The sequence below is a fragment of the Eubalaena glacialis genome, chromosome 3 (assembly GCF_028564815.1).
Source record: "Eubalaena glacialis isolate mEubGla1 chromosome 3, mEubGla1.1.hap2.+ XY, whole genome shotgun sequence".
Classification (NCBI taxonomy): Eukaryota; Metazoa; Chordata; class Mammalia; order Artiodactyla; family Balaenidae; genus Eubalaena; species Eubalaena glacialis.
Genome location: NC_083718.1, coordinates 156,732,476 through 156,759,836, shown reverse-complemented (window position 1 = coordinate 156,759,836; position 27,361 = coordinate 156,732,476). Strand labels below are relative to the sequence as shown.

At 42.8% G+C, this 27,361-nt stretch overlaps 1 protein-coding gene across 1 annotated transcript in view; it reads left to right on the top strand.

Annotated features, from left to right (window-relative positions):
• Window positions 1–17,256, top strand: part of NSUN4 (NOP2/Sun RNA methyltransferase 4) — a 35,343-nt gene extending 18,087 nt beyond the window's left edge. Inside the window, exons 5-6 of the mRNA XM_061186632.1 lie at window positions 8,519–8,643; window positions 15,810–17,256. Coding sequence (XP_061042615.1) covers window positions 8,519–8,643; window positions 15,810–16,086 — 402 coding nt within the window. The 3' untranslated portion in view covers window positions 16,087–17,256. The remainder of the gene's footprint in view (window positions 1–8,518; window positions 8,644–15,809) is intronic.
• The last annotated feature ends 10,105 nt before the right edge of the window (window positions 17,257–27,361 follow it).

The window sequence follows — 27,361 nt, the reverse complement described above, 5'->3', positions numbered from 1 at the left end:
AGTTGTTGCACGTGGGCTCCAGAGCTCGCGGGCTCAGTAGTTGTGGCGTGGGCTCCAGAGCGTGTGGTCCCTATAGTTGCGGCATGCGGGCTCTCTAGTTGCGGTGCATGGGCTTAGTTGCCCCACGGCATGTGGGATCTTAGTTCCCCGACCAGGGATTGAACCCGTGTTGCCTGAATTGGAAGGTGGATTCTTAACCACTGGACTACCAGGGAAGTCCCCTTGTTTGTCTCTTTTTAATGTGTGAGTGTTCCTTTATGTATTCTGGATATGAGTCCTTTATTGAATATATATGTATTATAAATATCTTCTTCCACTCTGTAACTTATCTTTTCACCCTCTTAGGATGAAACAGAAGTTCTTAGTGTAGTCTAATTTATCACAATGGTTAATGCTTTTGGGTCTTATTTTTTTTAATTTATTTTATTGAAGTATAGTTGGTTTACAATGTTGTGTTAATTTCTGCTGTACAGCACAGTGATTCAGTTATACAAATATATATACAGTCTTTTTCACATTCTTTTCCATTATAGTTTATCACAGGATATTGAATATAGTTTCCTGTGTTATACAGTAGGACCTTGTTTATACATTCTATGTATGATAGTTTGCACCTGCTAATCCCAAACTCCCAGTCCATCCCTCCCCCAACCCCACTCCCCTTTGGCAACCACAAATCTGTTCTCTATGTCTGTGAGTCTGTTTCTATTTTGTATATAAGTTCATTTGTGTCATATTTTAGATTCCACATATAAGTGATATCATATGGTATTTGTCTTTCTCTTTCTGACTTACTTCACTTAGTATGATAATCTCTAGGTCCATCCATGTTGCTGCAAATGGCATTATTTCATTCTTTTTTGTGGCTGAATAGTATACCATTGTATATATGTACCACATCTTCTTTATCCATTCATGTGTCAGTGGACATTTAGGTTGTTTCCTTGTCTTGGCTATTGTGAATAGTGCTGCTAGGAACATAGGGGTGCATGTATCTCTTTGAATTATAGTTTTGTCTGGATATATGCCCAGGAGTGGGATAGGTGGATCATAGGGCAACTCTATTTTTAGTTTTTTGAGGAACCTCTGTACTGTTTTCCGTAATGGCTGCACCAATTTACACTCCCACCAACAGTGTAGGAGGGTTCCGTTTTCTTCACATTAGGTCTTATTTAAGATACCTTTGCCTACCCTAAGGTAATAAAGATATTCTAGTATTACCTTCTAGAAACACTTTTGTTTTACCTTTGTCACTTGGATTTACAGTCCATTTGGAACTGATTTTTATGTGTAGTGAACAAAGTTAGGATACTAAAAATGGTATTTAGTTGACCCAGTATCAATTATTGAAAAGATTATTCATTTTCCACAGCTCTGCCTTGTCACCTTTGTCATAAATCAAGTATCCATATATATGTGGGTCTGTTTCTGGACTCTATTCTGTTCTATTGGCCTATTTATCTTGCTTTTCAAGAAACTATACTGTCTTCATTGCTGTGGCTTTATAGTAAGTCTTTAATATCTGGTATACTAAATCCTCTAACTTTATCTTTGAATTTCTCTTGGCTCTTCTTGGTTCTTTTGTATTTTCATAAATTTTGTCAATTTACACAACAAGACTTTCAGGGCTTTTGCCAGGAATTACATTGAGTCTAAAAACCATATTTGAAAGATAATTTCACTGGACATAGAATTCTATATTGGTAATTGTTTCCTTTTAGCATTTTGAAGGTCTTATTTTTTTATTTTTAAAAATATTTATTTACTTATTTGGCTGTGCTGGGTCTTAGTTGCGGCACGTGGGATCTTTGTTGTGGTGTGCAGGATCTTTAGTTGCGGCATGTGGGATCTAGTTCCCTGACCAGGTATCGAACCTGGGCCCCCTGCATTGGGAGCATGGAGTCTTAGCCACTGGACCACCAGGGAAGTCCCTGAAGATCTTATTTATTTTGCTATTCATTGTTTCTGTTGAGAAGTCAACTCTAAGTCTTATTAAAACTCCTTGAGGGGAATTTCCTGGCAGTCCAGTGGTTAGGACTCAGTGCTTTCACTGCTGGGGCCTGGGTTCAATCCTTGGTCAGAGAACTAAAATCCCACAAGCCATGAGGCGTGGCCCCCCAAAAAAAAAACACCTTTAAAGGTGGTGTGTATATCTCCTGCCGGAGGTTCATAGTGCTTCCTGAATCTGTGGTTTGATTTTCTCATCAGTTTTAGAGAATTCTCAGTCATTATCTCTTTTTTTTTTCTTTTAATAAATTTATTTATTTTATTTATTTATTTTTGGCTGTGTTGGGTCTTCGCTGCTGCGCACGGGCTTTCTCTAGTTGTGGCGAGTGGGGGCTACTCTTCGTTGCAGTGCGTGGGCTTCTCATTGTGGTTGCTTCTCATTGCGGAGCACGCGCGGGCTCTAGGCGCGCGGGCTTCAGTAGTTGTGGCACGTGGGCTCAGTAGTTGTGGCTCACGGGCTCTAGAGCACAGGCTCAGTAGTTGTGGCGCACGGGCTTTGTTGCTCCGTGGCATGTGGGATCTTCCCGGACCAGGGCTCGAACCCATGTCCCCTGCATTGACAGGTGGATTCCCAACCACTGTGCCACCAGGGAAGCCCCCAGTCATTATCTCTTCATATAATTTTTTGCTTCATTTTTTCTCATAATTTTGGGACTTTAATTACATGTATGTTAGGCTTTTTCACCATGTCCCGTATAAATTTTATATTCTTTCCTATATTTCTCTCCTTTTTTCCATCATGATTCAATCTGGATGTCATGTTTGACCTGATTCACCAGTCCTTTCTTACCTGTGTCTAATAAGCTGTTAAATACATCTGTTGAGGTCTTTTTAAAAATTGAGAAATAATTGACATATATATTAATATTGTATTAGTTTTAGGTGTACAACATAATGATTTGATATATGTATATATTGTGAGATGATTATCACAATAAGTTTAGTTAATTAACATCTATCACCACACATAGTTAACAAATTTTTTTCTTTTTTTTTTGGCTGCCATGCGGCATGTGGGATCTTAGTTCCCTGACCAGGGATCGAACCTGTGCGCCCTGCAATGGAAGCGTGGAGTCTTAACCACTGGACCACCAGGGAAGTCCCACAAATTTTTTTCTTATCATGAGAACCTTTTTTTCTGGCTGCACCACGCAGCTTGTGGGATCTCAGTTCCCTGACCAGGGACTGAACCTGGCTACAGCAGTGAAAGCTCGGAATCCTAACCAATAGGCCACCAGGGAACTTCTGAGAACTTTTAAAATCTACTCTCTTAGCAACTTTCAATATATAATACAGTATTGCTAACTATAGTCATCATGTTGTACATTATATCCCCAGGACTTATTTCTTTTATAACTGGAAGTTTGTACCTTTTAATCACCTTCACCCATTGCACCCACCCTCCACTCCCTGCCTCAGGTAACCACTACTCTGTTCTCTGTATCTACTAGTTCTTTCTTTCTTTTACATTTTGCATATAAGTGAGATCATACAGTATTTGTCTTTCTCTGTCTGACTTATTTCACTTAGCATAATGCCCTCAAGGTCCATCCATATTGTCTTAAATGGAAGAATTTCCTTCTCTTTTATAGCTCAATAATATTCAGTTGTATATATATTCCACATTTTCTTTATCCATTCATCTGTTGATGGGCACTTAGGTTGTTTCCATGTCTTGGCTACTGTAAATAATGCTGCAGTGATCGTGGGGGTGCAGATAGCTTTTCAAAGTAGAGTTTTTGTTTTCTTCAGATAAATACCTAGAAGTAGAATTTCTGGATTATATGATAGTTCTATTTTTAATTTTTTGAGGAACCACCATACTGTTTTCCATAGTGGCTGCAGTAACTTATATTTTCACTACAACTATTGAGTTCTTGATTTCAGTTATTATATTTTCCAGTTTTAGAATTTCCAGCTGATTATTTAAAAAAAAATTCTAGTTCTATAGAAATTAGAAATGATAAAATTTTATGTCTTTTCATCTAACTTCTTGAACATATGCATGATTTTTTCAAATACTATGATAATTCTAATATTTGGATCTCATGGGTCAGCTTCTGTGATCTGTTTTTTCTCTTGGTTTTTGGTCATTTGGTTTTGTCTCCTGGTATTAGTAATTTTTTTGTTAGAATGCCAGACATTTTGTGTGAAAAATTGCAGGGATAATCTGAGGCTCTAGATATCTTCCTCTAGAAAGGATTTGATTTTCCTCAGGCTGACAGTTAACATCAGAGCAGATCATCTTAATTCAGCCAGAAATTAGGCTGATTCAAAGCTGGAGTTTGTGAGGGCTGTTCTTTTTCCAGTTTACCTTTATACCTAGGGTATTTAATTTCAGCACTCTAGCTCAAGGCATGAGGTGTTTCTTTACTAGGACCCTCTACTCCTTGGTGTGGACTCTGAACTCCAGTTTTTGTCCCCACAGTTCCATAAGACTGCTGAAAGTTCTGTTCATCTTCTCAACCCCTTATTTGTCACAGTAGAGCTGAATGCTTCTGGCTTACCTACCTGTACTTTTTCCTCTCTAGGATCTTAGCCCCTCAGTTCTTGGTTCTTTAGTAGATCTCTAATGATTTCAGATAGATATTTTAAATATTTTGTCGAGCATTTCTAATTGTTCCACCAGGAGCGTTGGTTTACAAGCTATTCTGCTTTTACTAGAAGTGTAAAACCTGATTTTGTTTATTGTCAGCTTATGATCATTGCCTAGTTAATTATAAGAGCCCTAGTTTAATGGTTGATTTTCATTCCTCCAGAAAGGAACCTGCATTTGCTTTGCCAGGTGTTTGGGGGATCGCTCAATCCAGGACCATTTATTGCTCTACAGGGGGTTTTCTGGATCATGCAGGCATCATGAGTTCGAACCTCCTATCTGAGTGGTTACAAATTCTCAGGGAGACTTTTTTTTCTTTTTGCCTAGAGTTAAAGCCAAAACAGACAAGTTCTCTTGTCTTCTGTTGTGTCTGATTTTTCTTTTTTTGGCTGTGCCACGTGGCATGTGGGATCTTAGTTCCCCATGCAGGGATTGAACCTGTGCCCCCTGCATTGGATGCACAGAGTCTTAACCACTGGACTGCCAGGGAAGTCCCATTGTGGCTGATTCTTTTTTCCCCCTAGTTCATACTTTGATTCAGCATGTAGCCCTTTAAGGATTTTGACTTTTCTATGGATTTCCATTCCACTTCTGTACCTCAAGTGCCCTGTTTTCTGCCCTCCAAGGCTTTGGGTTACTAGGGATTGATAAAAGATAGAAGTCACCTCCAATGGGCACATGAAAAGATGACCAACATTGCTAATTATTAGAGAAATGCAAATCAAAACTACAACGTGGGGACTTCCCTGGTGGCACAGTGGTTAAGAATCTGCCTGCTGGGACTTCCCTGGTGGCACAGTGGTTAAGAATCCACCTGCCAATGCAGGGGACACGGGTTCAAGCCCTGGTCCAGGAAGATCCCACATGCCGCGGAGCAACTAAGCCTGTGCACCACAACTACTGAGCCTGTTCTCTAGAGCCCACGAGCCACAACTACTGAGCCTGTGTGCCACAACTACTGAAAGCGGTGCACCTAGAGCCCGTGCTCCGCAACAAGAGAAGCCACAGCAATGAGAAGCCCACACACCTCAATGAAGAGTAGCCCCCGCTCGCTGCAACTAGAGAAAGCCTGTGCACAGCAACGAAGACCCAACACAGCCAAAAATAAATAAATAAACAAATTAATTAAAAAAAAAAAGAATCCGCCTGCCAATGCAGGGGACATGGGTTCAATCCCTGGTCCAGGGAGATCCCACATGCCATGGAGCAACTAATCCTGTGTGCCACAACTACTGAGCCTGTGTGCCACAACTACTGAAACCTGCACGCCTAGCACCCGTGCTCCACAACAAGAGAAGTCACCGCAATGAGAAGCCCGCGCACTGCAACGAAGAGTAGCCCCCACTTGCCGCAACTAGAGAAAGCCCACGCGCAACAATGAAGACCCAACGCAGCCAAAAATAAAAAATAAAAAAAAAATACTACAATGCGGTATCACCTCACACCAGTCAGATTGGCATTCATTAAAAAGTCTACAAATAATAAACACTGGAGAGGGTGTGGAGAAAAGAGAACCCTCTTACACGGTTGGTGGGAATGTAAATTGGTGCGGCCACTATGGAAAATGGTATGGAGGTTTCTCAAAAAACTAAAAATAGAGTTGCCATATGATGCAGCTATCCCACTCCTTGACAGATGTCCAGACAAAACTATAATTCAAAGAGATACATGCACCCCTATGTTCATAGCAGTATTATTTACAAGGGCCAAGACTTGGAAGCAATCTAAATGTCTATTGACAGATGAATGGATAAAGAAGATGCGGTACATATATACAGTGGAATACTACTCAGCCACAAAAAAGAATGAAATAATGCCTTTTGCAGAAACATGGATGGACCTAGAGATTATCATACTAAATGAAGTAAGTCAGACAGAGACAGACAAATATCACAGATCACTTACATGTGGAATCTAAAAAAAAGATACGAACGAACTTATTTACAAAACAGAAACAGACTCACAGACATAGAAAACAAACTTATGGTTACCAAAGGGGAGGCGGGGAGGGATAAATTAGGAGTTTTAGGATTAGCAGGTACAAACTACTGTATATAAAACAGATAAACAGCAAGGTCCTGGGAGTTCCCTGGTGGCCTAGTGGGAAGTGTGCTATAGGGAATATAGTTCCCTATAGCATAGGGAACTGTATTCAGTATCTTGTAATAAACTACAAAGAAAAGAATCTGAAACATAATATATATAATATCTATGTGTAAATATATATATTTACTGAATCTCTTCGCTGTATACCAGAAACTAATACAACATTGTAAGTCAACTATACTTCAATTTAAAAAAATTTAAAAAAATAGAAGGCATCGACTTCAGCTCTGGAATCCCTCCCTGGATTTGTGCTCCTGGTTTTTCTTTGGCTTCTGAGGATTTCTCTAATTTTCTATGAGCTATGCATTTAAAAGTATTTTAAAAATATATTTTATCTGGCCTTTTTAGATATTTTGTATCACAAGGGTTTCAAGATACCTAGTTTACTACGTTCCTGGAAACAGAAGGTATTAATTTCTTCTATCGTGTGGTTTCTAAACATCACAGTGGCCCTTCTCTGAGCATTCCTATGCCCTTCTCTGAGCATTCCTATTTAGTTAATGTCTCTTTCCTGTGAACGCTAGCCGCATCACATTTCTTGAGTTACGACCTGACCAGAATACAAGGTAGTCATTATTTCTCTTACTCTGTGTACACTGTATCAATTCATTCAGCCTAGGAGTACATCAGAATATTGAACACTGGGTCATTACTAATTTACTCAGAATTTCTGCTTGACTGAAAATTTACAGATCTTTTCCACAGATGATTTTACTTTTTTTTTTTAATAAATTTTATTTATTTTATTTAATTTATTTTTTAGCTGCATTGGGTCTTCGTTGCTGCACGCGGGCTTTCTCTAGTTGGGGCAAGCGGGGACTACTCTTCATTGCAGTGCACGTGCTTCTCATTGTGGTGTCTTCTCTTGTTGTAGAGCACGTGCTCTAGGCATGTGGGCTTCAGTAGTTGTGGCTCACAGGCTCTAGAGCGCAGGCTCAGTAGTTGTGGTGCACAGGCTTAGTTGCTCTGCGGCATGTGGGATCTTCCCAGACCAAGGCTGGAATCCATGTCTCCTGCACTGGCAGGTGGATTCTTAACTACTGCACCACTAGGGAAGTCCTGATTTTACTTTTTTGAAATGTAAATACAGGACTGTTCTTTTTGGGGGGGGGTGGGTAGGTTTTTTTTTTTTTTTTTTTGGTCTTTAGTGCCCATCACAGAGTAGGCTCTTAGTAAATAAATGAATGACTTTATTTATTTATTTATTTTTGGCGGCATTGCGCAGCTTGTGGGATCTTTGTTCCCTGACCAGGCATCGTAACCCAGGCCCTCAGCAGTGAAAGCGTGGAGTCCTAACCACTGGACCACTGGGGAATTCTTCAATAAATGAATGACTTTACATCTCTCACTTTAAAACTTTTCCATGTTGGATATGACATTGTTTTAGCATAAGATAATTTTGAATCCTGATCCTGTTATTCAATATATTAGCTACCCTTTGGGTATTATATCATCTGTAAATTGGATGTTTTCATTCAAATAGCTAGGGACAGAGTCAAGGACAGAGCCCTGAAGCACTGAAGACTTCTTTTTAGGTTGATATCAATTACTTAATTCAGTGTTTTGTATGTTGGTTTTGGTTTTTTGACCAGCCATGAGTATACTTAGATGTACTATTTTCCCACTGATTATTTCACAATTGTCCACCAGGTTAAAGTGAGAAGCTTTGTCAGATACTCTGCAGTGGGGGGATGGGCCAGAGAAGCACTCTGCAGAACCCTCCAGGTCAAGGGCCTAAAACACCCCTGGCCTAAGGAAGAGTAGCCTGTAAGGAGCCCTAATACTTTACCCTTTAACACTCCTGGGCAGGTGCTGGTGGATGTGCCCTGTACGACAGACCGCCACTCCCTTCATGAGGAGGAGAACAACATCTTTCAGCGTTCAAGGAAGAAGGAGCGGCAGATGTTGCCTGTGTTGCAGGTGCAGCTTCTTGCGTGAGTAATAGATTTACAGAAACTGAGGACTTCGGACCAGAGTGCCGTGGGAGGGTCTGGTCACCTGGGGGGCTTGGGGGCTAGAAGCTGTTGCCAAGACCATTACCCGTAGAAGGGTCTTCTGGCTGGGAATCTGCCTGGAGGAGACAGTCATCACTGGTTGGTCTTTCTATGGGACATGAGGACTCTATGTGGAGATTGGTTCAAGATGGCGTAGTAGAAGGATGTGCACTCACTCCCTCTTGCGAGAGCACTGGAATCACTGCTAACTGATGAACAGTCATCAACAGGAAGGCACTGGAACTCAACAGAGTTACCCCACATCCAAAGACAAAGGAGAAGCCACAGTGAGATTGTAGGAGGGGCACAATCACAATAAAATCAAATCCCATAACCGCTGGGTGGGTGACTCACAAACTGGAGTGAAGGTTCTGAGCCCCACGTCAGGCTTCCCAACCTGGGGATCTGGCAATGGGAGGAGGAATTCCCAGAGAATCAGACTTTGAAGGCTAGTGGGATTTGATTGCAGGACTTTGACAGGACTAGGGGAAACAGACTCCACTCTTGGAGGGCACACACAAATTAGTGTGCACATCAGGACCCAGGGGGAAGGAGCAGTGACCCCATAGGAGACTGAATCAGACCTACCTGCTAGTGTTGGAAGGTCTCCTGCAGAAGCGGCAGGGACAAGGACACTGGCGGCAGAAGTTCTGGGACGTACTCCTTGGCATGAGCCCTCCTGGAGTCCGCCATTAGCCCCACCAAAGAGTCTCTAGGCTCCAGTGCTGGGTCACCTCAGGCCAAACAACCAACAGGGAGGGAGCTCAGCCCCACCATCAGCAGACAAGCCGATTAAAGTTTTACTGAGCTCTGCCCACCAGAGCAACACCCACCACCAATCCTTCCCATCAGAAAGCTTGCACAAGCCTCTTAGATAGCCTCATCCACCAGAGGGCAGACAGCAGAAGCAAGAAGAACTACAGTCCTGCAGCCTGCGGAACGAAAACCACATTCACAGAAACATAGACAAAATGAAAAGGTAGAAGACTACATACCAGATGAAGGAACAAAATTAAATCCCAGAAAAACAACTAAATGAAGTGGAGATAAGCAACCTTCCAGAAAAAGAATTCAGAATAATGATAGTGAAGATGATCCAGGACCTCAGAAAAAGAATGGAGGCAAAGATTGAGAAGATGCAAAAAATGTTTAACAAAGACCTAGAAGAATTAAAGAACAAACAAGCAGAGGTGAACAATACAATAACTGAAATGAAAAATAACACTAGAAGGAATCAATAGCAGAATAATTGAGGCAGAAGAACAGATAAGTGATCTGGAAGACAGAATGGTGGAATTCACTGCTGCAGACCATGATAAAGAAAAAAGAATGAAAAGAAATGAAGACAGCCTAAGAGACCTCTGGGACAACATTAAACACACCAACATTCGCATTATAGGGGTCCCAGAAGGAGAAGAGAGAGACAAAGGACCCGAGAAAATATTTGAAGAGATTATAGTTGAAAAAGTCCCTAACATGGGAAAGGAAATAGCCACCCAAGTGCAGGTAGCGCAGAGAGTCCCAGGCAGGATAAACCCAAGGAGAAACATGCTGAGATACATAATAAATTGACAAAAATTAAAGACAAAGAAAAATTATTGAAAGCAACAAGGGAAAAATGACAAATAACATACAAGGGAACTCCCATAAGGTTAACAGCTGATTTCTCAGCAGAAACTCTACAAGCCAGAAGGGAGTGGCATGATATATTTAAAGTGATGAAAGGGAAGAACCTACAACCAAGATTACTCTACCCAACAAGGATCTCATTCAGGTTTGATGGAGAAATCAAATGCTTTACAGACAAGCAAAAGCTAAGAGAATTCAGCACCACCAAACCAGCTCTACAACAAATGCTAAAGAAACTTCTCTAAGTGGGAGATACAGGAGAAGAAAAGGACCTACTAGAACAAACCCAGAATAATAAAGAAAATGGTAATAGGAACATACATATTGATAATTACCTTAAATGTGAATGGATTAAATGCTCCAACCAAAAGACACAGGCTCACTGAATGGATACAAAGACAAGACCCACATATATTCTGTCTACAAGAGACCCACTTCAGACCTCGGGACACATACAGATTGAAAGTGAGAGGATGGAAAAAGATATTCCATGCAAATGGAAATCAAAAGAAAGCTGGGGGACTTCTCTGGTGGCGCAGTGGTTAAGAATCCACCTGCCAGTGCAGGGGACATGGGTTCGAGCCTTGGTCCAGGAAGATCCCACATGCCAGTTGCAGAGCAACTAAGCCCGTGCACGACAACTACTGAGGCTGTGTTCTAGAGCCCGTGAACCACAACGATTGAGCCTGCGTGCCACAACTACTGAAGCCCATGCGCCTAGAGCCTGTGCTCCGCAGCAAGAGAAGCCACTTCCATGAGAAGCGTGCGCACCGCGATGAAGGGTAGCCCCCGCTCGCCACAACAAAAGAAAGCCCGTGCACAGCAATGAAGACCCAACACAGCCAAAAATAAATAAATAAATAAAATACATTTATAAAAAAAAGAAAGCTGGAGTAGCAGTACTCATACCAGATAAAATGACTTTAAAATAAAGAATGTTATAAGAGACAAGGAAGGCCACTACATAATGATCAAGGGATCAATCCAAGAAGATGATATAACAATTATAAATATATATGCACCCAACCTAGGTAGGAGCACCTCAATACATAAGGCAAATGCTAACAGCTATAAAAGAAGAAATCAACAGTAACACAATAATAGTGGGGGACTTTAACACCTCACTTACACCAATGGACAGATCATCCAGACAGAAAACTAATAAGGAGACACAAACTTTAAATGACACAGTAGACCAGATAGATTTAATTGATATTTATAGGACACTCCATCCGTAAACAGCAGATTACACTTTCTTCTCAAGTGCACATGGAACATTCTCCATGATAGATGACATCTTGGGTCACAAATCAAGCCTTGGTAAATTTAAGAAAATTGAATCAAGCATCTTTTCCAACCACAACGCTATGAGATTAGAAATCAATTACAGGGAAAAAAACCGTAAAAAACACAAACACGTGGAGGCTAAACAATATGTTACTAAATAACCAAGAGATCACTGAAGAAATCAAAGAGGAAATAAAAAAATACCTAGAGACAAATGACAATGAAAACATGACGATCCAAACCTGTGGGATGCAGCAAAAGCAGTTCTAAGAAGGAAGTTTATAGCAGCACAATCCTACCTCAAGAAACAAGAAAAGTCTCAAATAAACAATCTAACCTTACACCTAAAGGAACTAGAGAAAGAAAAACAAACAAAACCCAAAGTTAGTAGAAGGAAAGAAATCATAAAGATCAGAGCAAAAATAAATGAAATAGAAACAAAGAAAACAATAGCAAAGATCAATAAAACTAAAAGCTGGTTCTTTGAGAAGATAAACAAAATTGATAAACCTGTAGCCAGACTCATCAAGAAAAAGAGGGAGAGGACTCAAATCAATAAAATTAGAAATGAAAAAGGAGAAGTTGCAATGGACACTGCAGAAATACAAAGCATCCTAAGAGACTACTACAAGCAACTCTATGCCAATAAAATGGACAACCTGGAAGAAATGGACAAATTCTTAGAAAGGTATAACCTTCCAAGACTGAACCAGGAAGAAATAGAAAACATGAACAGACCAATCACAAGTAATGAAATTGAAACTGTGATTAAAAATCCTCCAACAGGGACTTCCCTGGTGGAGCAGTGGTTAAGAATCTGCCTGCCAGTGCAGGGGACACGAGTTCGAGCCCTGGTCTGGGAAGATCCCACATGCTGCGGAGCAACTAAGCCCGTGTGCCACAACTACTGAGCCAGCGCTCTAGAGCCCACGAGCCACAACTACTGAGCCTGTGTGCCACAGCTACTGAAGCCTGTGCGCCTAAAGCCTGTGCTCTGCACCAAGAGAAGCCACCATAATGAGAAGCCTGCACACTGCAATGAAGAGTAGCCCCCGCTTGCAGCAACTAGAGAAAGCCCACGCACAGCAACGAAGACCCAACGCAGCCAAAAAAATAAATAAAATAAATTAATTAAAAAAAGAAATGAATGAACAGAAGTCCAGGACCAGATGGCTTCACAGGTGAATTGTATCAAACATTTAGAGAAGAGCTAACACCCATCCTTCTCAAACTCTTCCAAAAAATTGCAGAGGAAGGAACACTCCCAAACTCATTCTACGAGGCCACCATCACCCTGATACCAAAACCAGACAAAGATACTACAAAAAAAGAAAATTACAGACCAATATCACTGATGAATATAGATGCAAAAATCCTCAACAAAATACTAGCAAACAGAATCCAACGACGCATTAAAAGGATCATACACCATGATCAAGTGGGATTTATCCCAGGGATGCAAAGATTCTTCAGTATACGCAAATCGATCAATGTGATACACCATATTAACAAATTGAAGAAGAAAAACCATATGATTATCTCAATAGATGCAGATAAAGCTTTTGACAGAATTCAACACCCATTTATCATAAAAACTCTCCAGAAAGTGGGCATAGAGGGAACCTACCTCAACATAATAAAGGCCATATACCACAAACCCACAGCAAACATCATTCTCAGTGGTGAAAAACTGAAAGCATTTCCTCTAAGATCAGGAACAAGACAAGGATGTCCACTGTCACCACTATTATTCAACATAGTTTTGGAAGTCCTAGCCACAGCAATCAGAGAAGAAAAAGAAATAAGGGAATACAAATTGGAAAAGAAGAAGTAAAACTGTCACTGTTTGCAGATGACATGACACTATACATAGATCATCCTAAAGATGCCACCAGAAAACTACTAGAGCTAATCAATGAATTTGGTAAAGTTGCAGGATGCAAAATTAATGCACAGAAATCTCTTGCATTCCTATACACTAACATCAAAAGATCAGAAGGAGAAATTAAGGAAACAATCCCATTCACCATTGCAACAAAAAGAATAAAATACCTAGGAATAAACCTCCCTAAGGAGGTAAAAGACCTGTACTCAGAAAACTATAAGACACTGATGAAAGAAACCAAAGATGACACAAGAAGAGATATACCATGTTCTTGGATTGGAAGAATCAATATTGTGAAAATGACTCTACTACCCAAAGCAATCTACAGAGTCAATGCAATCCCTATCAAATTACCAATGGCATTTTTTACAGAACTAGAACAAAAAAATCTTAAAATTTGTATGGAGACACAAAAGACCCTGAATAGCCAAAGCAATCTTTTTTCTTGAGGGAAAAAAGCGGAGCTGGAGGAATCAGACTCCTTGACTCCAGACTATACTACAAAGCTACAGTAATCAAGAGAATATGGTGCTGGCACAAAAACAGAAATATAGATCAATGGAATAGGATAGAAAGCCCAGAGATAAACCCACGCATCTATGGTCAACTAATCTATGACAAAGGAGGCAAGGATATACAATGGAGAAAAGACAGTCTCTTCAATAAGTGGTGCTGGGAAAACTGGACAGCTACATGTAAAAGAATGAAATTAGAACACTTTCTAACACCATACACAAAAATAAACTCAAAATGAATTAAAGACTTAAGTGTAAGGCCAGACACTATAAAACTCTTAGAGGGAAACATAGGAACACTCTTTGACATAAATCACAGCAAGATCTTTTTTGACCCACCTCCTAGAGTAATGAAAATAAAACCAAAAATAAACAAATGGGACCTAATGAAACTTAAAAGCTTTTGCACAGCAAAGGAAACTATAAACAAGACAAAAAGACAACCCTCAGAATTGGAGAAAATATTTGCAAATGAATCAACAAAGGATTAATCTCCAAAATATATAAACAGCTCATGCAGTTCAATATTAAAAAAACAACCCAATCAAAAAATGGGCAGAAGACCTAAATAGACATTTCTTCAAAGAAGACATACAGATGGCTAAGAGACACATGAAAAGCTGCTCCACATCACTAATTATTAGAGAAATGCAAGTCAAAACTACAGTGAGGTATCACCTCACACCGGTCAGAATGGGCATCGTCAGAAAATCTACAAACAGCAAATGCTGGAGAGGGTGTGGAGAAAAGGAAACCCTCTTGCACTGTTGATGGGAATGTAAACTGATACAGCCAATATGGAGATCAGTATGGACGTTCATTAAAAAACTAAAAATAGAATTACCATATGACCCAGCAATCCCACTGCTGGGCATATACCCAGAGAAAACCATAATTCAAAAAGACACATGCACCCCAGTGTTCATTGCAGCACTATTTACAATAGCCAGGTCATGGAAGCAACCTAAATGCTGACAGATGAGTGGATAAAGAAGGTGTGATACATATATACAATGGAGTATTAGCCATAAAAAGGATCGAAATTGGGTCATTTGTAGAGACATAGATGGACCTAGAGACTGTCATACAGAGTGAAGTAAGTCAGAAAGAGAAAAACAATATATGTGTATATTAACTCATATGTGTGGAATCTAGAAAAATGGTACAGGTGAACTGGTTTGCAAGGCAGAAATAGAGACACAGATGTAGAGAACAAACGTACGGACACCAAGTGGGGAAAGCGACGGGGAGGGTGGTGGTGGTGATACGATGAATTAGGAGACTGGGATTGACATATATACACTAATATGTATAAAATAGATAACTAATAAGAACCTTCTGTGTAAAAAATAAATAAAATTTAAAAAAAAGAAAAGACTGTGTGGTAGGGCATGCATAGCAGGATGGGCTGCACAGATTCACTTTTATTCTCTATGCTAGTCCCCATGTCAATGAGTAGCACAGTTTTGAAAAATAGTTACTGAGGTTAAGGCTCTGTAGAGCTGGGGTAAGGACTCAGTCCATATCCAGCATCAGGGTTTGGTTTACAACCAGAGTCAAAGATCAGGGGACCATTTCAAGAGGACTTTTGGAGGAGAGCCCATGGAGTAAGGTTGGGTTTCTCTCAGCTTTGAGAACAACTTTCAGGTGGTGTCAGTGTGGAAGGCACTTCAGAGGCTAACACAGCTACCCATCCCACAATACACTCCCCTATCCTTCCAGCTTCTTCTGATGCACTTCTACTTCTGGGAAGCTTACTAGTCACTGCTACTCTCTCTTTCTGGTTACAGGGCTGGACTCCTTGCCACCAAACCAGGAGGCCACGTTGTCTATTCCACCTGCTCACTCTCACACTTACAGAATGAGTATGTGGTGCAAGGCACCATCGAGCTCCTGGCCAATCAATATGGCATCAAGGTTCATGTGGAAGACCTGACTCACTTCCGAAAGCTTTTCATGGACACATTTTCTTTCTTCCCATCCTGCCAGGTTGGGGAGCTGGTAATCCCAAACCTCATGGCCAATTTTGGGCCTATGTACTTTTGCAAAATGTGTAGAATGACGTAGCATCACCCTGTTCCTGAAGTCCTGTTGTAGGAAGACAAAGGGTGTACTCTTGTGAAGACCAGTGGCAGAGATGCACTCTGGCCTATCTCCATCCCATTCAAGTCTTTCTGTAGACAGTTTTCAGCAGTAGGAAGTAAGAGTTTTTCTGTCCTGCTGTCCAATTGTGGAGCATCAGCACGTTTCTAACTCACTTATTACACTCCACTTCCAACCCCTACTCCCCGTCTCTGAGCCTGTGCTAAAGGTTCCTGCCCCATTAGGGGCTTAGGAGGAGGAACCTGTGAGCAGGGCCACTCTTTAAGCTGTAAACTTGGGAAGAAGCATTTAGCCAATAAAATTGTTGAAGCTCCATGGAGCTGGGACTGTAGTTGGGGGGCCTCACGTCACTCCAAGTAGTGTTAGTTCCTTTTGTACCCAGGTACCCAAAGCGCAGGACCTCAGCCTGGTTACAGGCCTCTGGTTACAGAGCCCATCTCACACTTGAGGTGAGAGTTCTGCATGATAAGTCTTGAGCAGCCGAAGGGCTTAAACAAGCCTACCAAGTTTCTCCATATGTCCCATGATCTAATTTAAGGAACAAGTAACTAAAATGTTAAGCCAGTGCATAATAATCTGCTTACTTACTTTGAGAAAGCTCTCTTGAGCTGAATAATTCCAGCCATTCCTCCTGCTGTCAACAGCACTGCTTCCTAAATGTGGCTGGGAAGAGGTCTAGTGGCTCCAGTGGCTCCTGTGCTCTAGAGCCTGCGAGCCACAACTACTGAGCCCACGTGCCACAACTACTGAAGCCCACGTGCCTAGAGCCCATGCTCCGCAACAAGAGAAGCCACCGCAATGAGAAGCCCGCGCACCGCAATGAAGAGTGGCCCCCACTTGCTGCAACTAGAAAAAGCCCATGCGAAGCAAAGACCCAACGCAGCCAAAAATAAATAAATTTTAAAAAACTAAAAAAAAAAATTAAAAAAAAAAAAGAATGTTCATAGCAGCCCTGGTCACAAAAGCAAACCCAAATGCCTATGAGAGTGGACAAATAAAATGGAATATTCACACAATGGAATATTATACAGGTGTCAAAACAAATGAGCTACAATAACACATAACAATATGAATGATTCTTAGCAAAAATATATTAAATGAAAAGTTTAGTCCCAAAGATTAAATGTAGCATGATGCCCTTTAGAAATAAAACTTTATTCTTTTTTGTTATTATTTACATATGATATAATGTATCAATTTTAAATGTACCATTTAAATGAATTTTGATAATTCATTATAATAGTATAGCCATCATCACCATCAAAATATGGAAAATAATTCCGTCTTCTAAAAAGTTTCCTTGTGCTCCTTTGCACTTAATCCCCTTCTCCCACTCCTGGTCCCAGGTAATCACTAATCTGCTTTCTGTCACTATAGTTTTGCCTATTCTAGAATTTCACATTATGGAAGAGAGAGTTGATTTACAGCTGGATTGCAAAGGCTGTGTCTTTATCTGGATGTCTGTTTTTTCACTCTTGGCTGAGGTAAGGGCATTGGTATTTCTAATGTGCTATTTAAATCTGAAGCTCCCCTGGTGACTCCCAAGGTCACTTTATTTACTGACGGTTTACAGCTGGCCTAACTGGTTACATGTGTGTGGCTTGACTACCTGGCCAGAGTAGCATAAAAAAGATCTGAGCTCTCCCACAGCCAAGATTCCCCACACAGATCATGGAGATTCAATCCAAAGATAGAGTACTTTGCTTCACATCCTTGCTAATACTTGGTATTATAAATTTTAAACTTCACATCCTGTCCCAATGCATTATGGCTTTGCCACTTCCTTCACTAAGACACAGTGTCTCTTTCCTCACCCCTTGAATCTGGGCTGACTGTATGATTTGCTTTGACCATTTAAATTTGGTGGAATGAATGTTGTGTAAGTTCTAAGCTTAGGCCTCAAGAGGCCTTGCAGCTTTCACTCTCACCTTGGAACTTTTCTACTGCCATGTGAAGAAGCCCAGGCTAGCAGCTGGAGACATGTGACGGACACCAAGCTAAGACCTTCTAACCTCAATTAAGTGGTTAAATGACCCAAACTGCATGAGTGACTCCAGTCGAGACCAGCTTAGCTTGCTGATTCCCAGAATCATGAGTAAATAAAATGGTTGTTTTTAAACCACTAAGTTTTGGGGGTGGTTTGTTACACAGCAACAAATAATTGACACGTGTGGAAAACCCAAATCTGACTGTCATTTACCTGCTTACAATCCTTTGTTCTCTCTGCATTGCCTGCAGGATCAAGTCCAAACTCTGCCCTGGCCCCTGGTTGTTGATTCTATCTCTGCTATCCCCCAATGCTCCCTTCTCTCACAAGTTCTTTGTGTATCCCAAGCATAACCTGTCCCCTGGTGCCTCTGTATCATGACACATTGTCTTCTCTGTCTAAATGCCCTTTTCTCTCTGTTCTTGCTAGCCCAGATTTCCACCCCCTCCAGGAGGCTTTCTCTGATTTTCTAAAGCAGACTGAGTTGTTCCCTTTTCTGTGCTTCCCCAGCCCTCTGTATATATTATGAATATAACACTTCTCTTGTGTGCTTTCTCTCCTCACCCCATCCCCAAACTGAGAATTATTCGGGGCAGGAAGCTAGTATCTTGCATCTCTAACCCCCCGGCACCAATATGTTCGGTACATAAAAGGTATGAGTACAGACTGAATATCTCATATGTGCTAGGCCTCATCCAAGATACTAGAGAGAGGGGTGATCAGAATGCACAAGGTCTTTGTTCTCAAGGGATGTACAATCCAGTGGGAAAGATAGATAAGAAATTACAGATGAATTACAACTAAATTACAAGTGAGCAAAGTACTGAGAGAAGTGTACAGTGCGTATACCTGGGAGACCTAACGTAGCCTGGAGGAAGACGTGTTCAAACAGACCTGGGGATGAGGAGTTAGATTAGTGAGGCACAGGAGGAGGTTGTGTGTGTGTGAGGGCTGTCCTCCAGCAGAGATTACAGGCCGTGTGACTGAAGCTCCTGAGGCTGGAGAGATATATTCCGGGACCTGAAAGAGGTCTAGTATGTTGCAACGCAGAGAGAAGGGGACGCTTGTGAAATACGAGGTCAGAGAACAGGCGGAAGCCAACTGCACCAGGGCTGGCAGGCTCTGAAGGAGTGAGTACTTGGAGTAATTGGAAGCCATTGCAGGAGTTTTAAGCTGGAAAGTGACCTGATCAGATTTCCATGGGCCTCCCACTGGGAGTATGGTTATCAATAGTATTGGCTGAATGAGGAAGTTAAATAACTGATTCAACAGAAAATGCTTCTGAAGGTCAGTCCAATACTTAAGCTTCCTCAGCCCTCCCCTCTCTGAGTAAAGGGAGCTGCTGAATTCCCTGCTGTTCAGACTGAAGTTTGAGGTGACCCACTAGGAGGCACACTGGCAAAGTCAGGTGTACCTGGGAGAGTGACCAGGATGGAGAGGAAACTGAAAGTTCCATCCTGGGAAGAAGAACTGGGAGCATTAAGCCAGGAGACAGCTGTTCTCTTGCTCTCTATACATCCCCTGCTCGACCAGTGCCTGCTTCACCTGCACCCTACTCATCTGACTGACCTTCCTACATGCTTGCCCCAGGCCCCAGCTAATGATTGTTCTAACTTTAGCCACCGTGATAGCTTATCATAGGGGTAGTGAGAGGTGTGCCCTTCTGCTAGTTTCCCTGGTAACCAATAAGCCAACCTAACATCAATTCCCCCTATAACTGGTAACCTACACCTACCCCTGGGAGTGAAGACTGCCACCAAGTCCGGCCCCGCCAAGTCCAGCCCCGCTGCAGAGGGGTGTCGCTCCAGGTCCTTGCACAGACTTGTAAGCTCCCTCTATCCATTAAACCACTGATGTCTCTGTTGCTGAAAAAGAGAGAGAGAGAGAAAGAGAATGAGAGAGAGAGAATGAGAGATGCCTGTATCTAAATAGGACTGTTCTGAGGCAGGGGGTGCAAGTGTGTTTTGAGTGTCGCCAGGGTCAGTAGGGCTGGGGTCAGTAGAAGAAAGTTGTAGTGAGCCAGATTGCAGATCAATAGAAAACCTTTAAACTAGTGCTTTCTGGACTGTGGTTCACAACCATAATTCATTCGTGATCATGGAATCAATTTTGTGCGTATGGTAGGCATTAGGATTTTTCAGAGATAGCTAGTTACTCCTCTTCCTGAAGGAAAGGTTACTCCTCTTCCTCAGAAGGGTTGGCTTCCCCACTCCCTCTGCAGTTGGGCATGGCTATGTGACTTGCTTTATGAAATATTAGAAGTGGTGTCTTTCTTCCACATTTCTGGATGGAAGCGTTGAGAGTGAACATCAGGTTTGCCATGTCATTCCCACCACAGTGACCATGGAAACATATGTTGAGATGGAACTTACATCAGCCTGAGTGCCCAAGTGACTCTGTTGAGCAGAACCCCCTGTGGACCTGCATTAGACACGGGGCGAGAGTGAAAAATAACTGCCGTGTTCAGCCTCTGAGAGTTTGTGTTGTTACTGAAGTATAACTTGGTCTCTCTCTTTTTTTTTTTGGCTGCGCGGCGTGGGGGAACTTAGTTCCCCCACCAGGGATTGAACCCGGGCCCTCAGCAGTGAAAGCACGGAGTCCTAACCACTGGACCGCCAGGGAAGTCCCTACCTTGGTCTCTTTTGACCTATCCAGCGGGCATGGATCAGCTCCTTACTTTTTTTCTTATTGATTTTTTTTTAATCAAAGTATAGTTGATTTACGATATTGTGTTAGTTTCACGTATACAGCAAAGTGATTCAGATATATATATATACACACATATATGTACATAACACTTTTTTTGATTATTTTTCATTATAGGTTATTATAAGATATTGAATATAGTTTCCTGTACTATACAGTAAATCCTTGTTGCTTATCTATTTTATGTATATTTTTAGCAAAAGAGAATAGAATAGAAAATATCAGATGCAAACCAATCTATAGTGACAGCAGATCAGTGGTTGCCTAGGGGAAGGCTAGATTACACAGGACCATGAGGAAACTTTTGGGGATGATGGATGTCTTGATGGTGGTAATGATTTTACATGTATATACATATGTAAAAAACTCATGACACTGTATACTTTAAATATGTGCAGTTTATTATGCACCAGTTTTATCTCAATAAAGCTATAAGATATATGCATAGAAAACAACACATTTTAAAAGATCATATACAAACAAAAAGATAGGCATTAAATTATGAGTTGCTTATGGGTGGAGGGAGGATAAGATTGGGGAGCAAAGATAAAAAATAAACAGATAGTATATGAGAGGGGCTTGGATGGATCAATGATGATAATGTCCTGTGAACTGAGGGGTATGATGAATTCAATCCCTCTGCTCCTGATGGCATAAATGGATGAATGAACAAACTATTAGTCAAGAAAGGTGGCTGGTGGTATGCCTTTCTTCTTGAGTTGTGTTGGTCTTACCTCCCAGGAGGCTTTTCCCCTGACTCAGAGGGTTAACTGGTCAGGAGAGGGAATGTGACCAAGAAGTGGGCAGGTAGGCTGGGACTCCTACAATGTCACTGTACCCTTCTCTTTTTTCCCTTCCTTGTCTGTTCTAGGGGACCAGAGTCACACAGTTCCTCTTTGTTCTGTTCCTCGCAAGCCGTGATTCCCTTAGTGGTTGCCCTTCCCAAACGGGGGCACTTCAGTTAGAGAGTATTTCATCACACTCGAAACTGGACTGTTATTTTATTTATTGAAGGGGCAGGGAACAGCCCCAAAGTCACAGCAGTTCCAAAACAGTACTCTGTATATTCCCAAGACTGTCCTCACTGCCCATTCCTGCTTGGACCTTCCCCAGGTCTTTCTTGGGGAAGACCCTGGCTCCCTCTGGTGTCTTAGACTGCTTCTCCTTTTTCTTCAATTTGATATCACTTGCTTTCTATCTTCTAAGAATTTTACTTTTTGGGGGGTTTGTTTGTTTACCAATAATGCCTCTGTTATTCTTTTTGTTATTGTTATTCTTTTAAAAATATGTTTTTCTGTTATTTTAATGAAGAAGGTAAATGCATGTGCTTCATCTGCAAAATGCATGTGCTTCATCTGCCGTCTGGAACCTGAGGCCTCTGAACTGGGTCTTGAAGGATGAATAGAAGTTTGCCAGGCAGTGTGTGTTGCAGGGTTGGGGTGAAGATTTTGGAGGAACATCGGACATTAGAGGCCAAGGGAAGTGTGTTCAAAGGCACAGAATAATACTGGGACCTAAAGTGTTTGAGGAGGGCCGAGAAATGAGTTAGGACCTTCCTTTGTACATATGCTCATTCTGACAGTCTGCCAGAGTCGTTAGATACTGAGTTTTAACCCTACCCATGTGTTCCCCCAACTTACAGAACCAGATGAGGGCATCCACTAGAACTGTGGGCTCTGTCTCTCTTAGATGCCCCTGTTTGTGAAGGAAGTTGTAAGCAGGTTGTCGCCAGCTTGAGCAGAAGCCAGAGAGCTTGGTAGCTGAATATCCAGACTGTCAGCATAGTGACATCAGAGTCACTGAGGACAATGGCCCCACACCTTCTGGTTTCAAAGGGATTCACCTTGGTAGAGCCAGGAATTGCAAAAATTCCAGTCCTAGAGAGCCAAGGGCAAGAGGCCTCTTTGGGTGGTATCAGGATTCAGTAGCAGGCAGCCCTAGAGAGAAGGACCAGAGTCACCTGAGGGAGCCTTGGGTGGGCAGATTTGTTTTAGACACAAAGAAGTTCTGTCTACCTATAGTCAAAATTCTGAATGTCCCTCAAAGGTATACTGATTTTACAAAAGCCATCCTCACTTTGCAGAATGGTTCCCCAGATGAGTTCTTTAAATAAGATAGATTTATGTTAAGATTTGATTTATACACAACCTACCAAGAATATACCCTCTGTGAAGTACGAGGTAAATATGTAATGATGTCCTACCAATGCTTCTTGAGAAGGGAGGCATGTGCTTTTCTGCATGTCTGGTTTTCAAAAACTGGTTTGCCACCCACGAGATGTTTTCTTCCACACCGTCTTGGATACAAAGGTTATGGCATACAAGCTGACTCAATACTCATATTGATGTCACCAGAGCCAAGTGAAAAATATGTAGCTCTCAGGATCAAAATAAAAATGTTTCCCTAATAAAATTGCTATTGCTATGGCTCATTTTTAGTCACATTATTTTATTCTATTATTTTATTTTATATAGCCCTTGCTATATGTCAGGCACTGTTCTAAATACTTTACTAAAATTAACTCATTTAATTCTCAATAACCAATGAGGTAGTACAATACCTCCATTTTACAGATGAGGAAACTCAGGGGCAGAATGGTGAAGAAACTTACCCCACAGTTTCAAATAAATTTAGGAGGGAGAAAACATTTTGTGTATATCCAAAGGATGACATGGGTTAAAACAGGTTGAGGAAAACAGATTAAGGGTGAGATGTGGTTGGTGTGTTTCCAGGCTAACGACTAGGAACTTTTTTTTTTTAATACAAGAAATTTTTTTTTAATTCATTTTTTAATTTGTTTTTTAAGATTTTTGGCTGTGCTGGGTCTTCGTTGCTGCGCCCGGGCTTTCTCTAGTTGCGGTGAGCGGGGGCTACTCTTCGTTGCGGTGCGTGGGCTTCTCATTGTTGTGGCTTCTCTTGCTGCGGAGCACGGGCTGTAGGCGCACAGGCTTCACTAGTTGTGGCATGTGGGTTCAGTAGTTGTGGCTTGCGGGCTCTAGAGCGCAGGCTCAGTAGTTGTGGCTCTCGGGCTTAGTTGCTCCGCGGCATGTGGGATCTTCCCAGGCCAGGGCTCGAACCCGTGTCCCCTGCATTGGCAGGCGGATTCTTAACCACTGCGCCACCAGGGAAGCCCAGGAATTTTAATAACAGTTCTAAAGTCTAGATGTGTGTATCCCTGTTAAAGAGGTAGCAGTGAGTCTCAAAGATCCAGGTCTGACTCACAGTGGGCCCCCACTCACTATGGAGTATTAAGCAAGTCCCTGGTTGTCTGTGGGCCTCAGTTATTCATCTGGGCCATGGGGATTGGGAGGTATGTCAATTAGCTATTGCTTTGTAATAAACCAACCCCAAAATTAGTGATTTAAACAACCATTTATTATTCTGAGTCTGTTGGTTGGCTAGGTTCACTCATGTATCTGCATTCAAGTGGCTCTGCTCATCTTGGCTGGGCTCTCACCTGTGTAAGGGCCTGAGCAGGGACAACTGGCTGAGGTTCTACTCCACATGGCCTCATCCTCTGGAAGGCTAGCTTGGACTTCTTCTCATGGCAGTGGCAGGGTTCCAGGAGAGAGAAAGAAAACAATTCTCCTGCAGCTTAGGCTCAGAACTAACACAACATCCCGTGCACTGCATTCTGATCGTTAAAACAAGTCACAAAGTTCAGCCCAGATTTACAGGGGTGGGGAAATAGCTCCCTTCTGAAGGGAGGAGCTCTTTGCAAAGAGCGGAGACATAGAAAGCTGTGGTATTGGAATCGTTTGCCATAGGAGACGAACTCTCCCCTCCCTCTGGGGAGAGTGTAAGAGTAGGGGGCCTCTGAGGTGGTTGGGGAGCTCAGTCAGCTGAGGTCAAAGACCTGTCAGTGCTTTGAAAATTATAAACTGCCCCACAGGTAGTGCTTCTGAGTACGGTATCCTGTGTCACTTGTGGAACTGTGAGTTCCTTGGAGCCAGGCTGTGCCCTGCCCCTGCCCTCCCCTTCTGTATTGAGGAAAGGCTCACAGAAGTGAAAGAAAACAAAGCAGAGCAGTTATTGAGAACAGGGGCACACTCCCTCTTCTCACCCCCAGAACAAAGACAGGCTTCAAACCCTCTGGAATCTGAGAGGCTTCCTCCCCTTCTGCATGCTCTACCCCTCATCCTTTCTGCCCTGCCCCCGCCTCCAACCGAACTTGGCAAGGTATTTACCTGTCTTCCCACTTGACAGCTGAGGATACATAAGGATGACTTGCTCAAGGTCACCAGCTAGTGGGGGAGGACCCTGATACTGCTCAGGAAACCCACCAGGGCCTGCTTGAGCGACTGCAAATACAAGTAACTAGTTTACACGCACCACCTGAGGGCAGGCACGTGCTGTTTTGTCTCACGGAATGGTGTGTTGAATTACAGATGCTTTTCTAGTAACACAGGTGGAGCCCTGGAAACCCAGCCCCACTGGATCCTCACATCCGCCTGCTCTTCCATTCCACGGTCTCTGCCTCCAGCTTTCCTCTGCCCGTCCTCCTCCACATTGCCTTTCCAAAACATTTGTGTCACATCTCTGTTTAAAATAATGAGTCAATGTTTATTGAGCTCTTACAATGGACCAGGTGCTGTTCTAACCTCATTTAATTAGCTGAATTAACTCTTTTGAATTAACTTCCCTTGAATTAACTCATTTAATCTTCACAATTCTATGAAGCAGTCACTATGATTATCTCCCATTTTGCAGATAAGGAAACTGAGGCACAAGAGGTTAAAGTGACTTACTGAAGGTTACACAGTAAGTGGCAAAGTTAGGATTTGAACTCAGGGAGTCTGGTTCCTGAGCTTGGGCTTCCCAGGTCAGAAAACCCCTCTCTGTAGGTCTCTAATAATAACAACAACAATAATATACTGATTAACATGCATGGATTGCTTTCTATAGGCTAGTCCCAGTTCTGGCTGCATTTCATGTATTAGCTCATTTGGTTCTTACAATAGTACTAGAGAATTGGCCCGGGGGCGGGGGTACTATTATCCTCATTTTACAGGTAAGGAAACTGGGGCACAGTCACACAACAAGGATGGGTTACCAGACACTCCAGCTCCAGAGGCAAACTTTAAACCACTGTGCTATCTGGCTTTCCCAAGGGCTATTCAGCCCAAGGGCCCAGCATCCAAGGCTCTTTGGATTCATGCCACATGATCTCTGCATTTCCACCAAAGCATGTCTTTTGTTTCTTGGTCTATGCATGTTTTTTCCTTCTCAACCAGACCTTGAGCTCCATAAGGCCTGATTGAAGATCTGGTACCCCCTTCAGTTTCCCCAGCTCACAGCAAGGATCTCACAGATTCCTCCTAACAATCTTGCGAGGTAGGCTTTCATCCTTTTACAGGAAAAGGCACGGATTCAAAGAGGTAAAGACAGAACTGGATGGACAGCAGTGTTTCAGCAGACAGAGTTTTCCAGCCACAAAGCACTTTCCCACATCCCATCCCACGAAACCTCACTTCCAGGGGCAGTAATGGTAGTACTGCTTGATGGTTAAGAGCAATGGTTTAGGATCAGACCTGAGTTTGAATCCCCACTCAACCACCTCTGTCACCCACAGAAGTCACTTACCCCCTCTTGTCCTCAGTTACCTCATCTGTAAAGGAAGATAATAAAAATGCTTTCCTCATAGGTCTGTTGGGAGGACAAATGAAATAAAGCACATAAAGTCCTGTGAGAGAGGCCTAGATGGGAGAAGTATTATGTGTGTGTATATATAATCCACCCACCCCCCCTAATGAAGGGTGTCAGGTCCCCAGACAGAAGCAGTTCTTTCTGTTTCCTGAGTGTGAAATCCAGGAGGGCCCAGGACTGGAAAAGAGTGACCCTGGGAAGGCCAGTCTGTGGGAGGTGGCTGAGCAAAAGGACAAGTGATGGGTGCTCTGGCCATGAAGAAGAGCCCAGGGAGGGAGACACCGGGTCCCAGGGTGGGGGAGGAGAGGGGGCAGCAGGTGGGCTCCCTGAGAGGAACATCCTGTGGCCATCTCTGCCTGGCACCCCAAAGCCCCACGCAGGGGAGAGGTGGGTGCCCTGTGATGCACGGCCCAACCCAAGGTTCTCCAAGGAAGATGCTGCTAAACTGTTTGCGGGGATTAAACAGGTCCGGGAGCTCAACCTATCGCTGCTCTCCGTCCTATTTCCCGCAGGGGCTCTGGCTGGACCGCATCTTCCGGGAGTTGGGGCTCTCGGGTGCGCCGGGCAGAGGTCGGGCCGGACGGGGGCGCCGAACCGCTGCTACGCTCGAGCTTCCGAGGGCGCCCAAGGGAATCGGGTGCTCCTCCCACTCCGCCTGGCCCAGTGCGTGAGGACTGGGGAGCAGTCTTAGCCGAGCTGCCGCGCCGGACCTTGACGGTTGCGCTTTACCGGCCTCTGGCCGGCTGCCAGGCAACAGCGCGCCGCCCCGCGGGTCTGCTGCTGCGGCACCGCCACTCCCTCCCTCCAGCGCAGGCGGGCGCTGGATCCCAGGTTGATCCAGGCCGGGTTTTGCGGCGAAGTCCGCGCGTGCTGATTCCTTATCGGTTGTCCTCGGCAGCG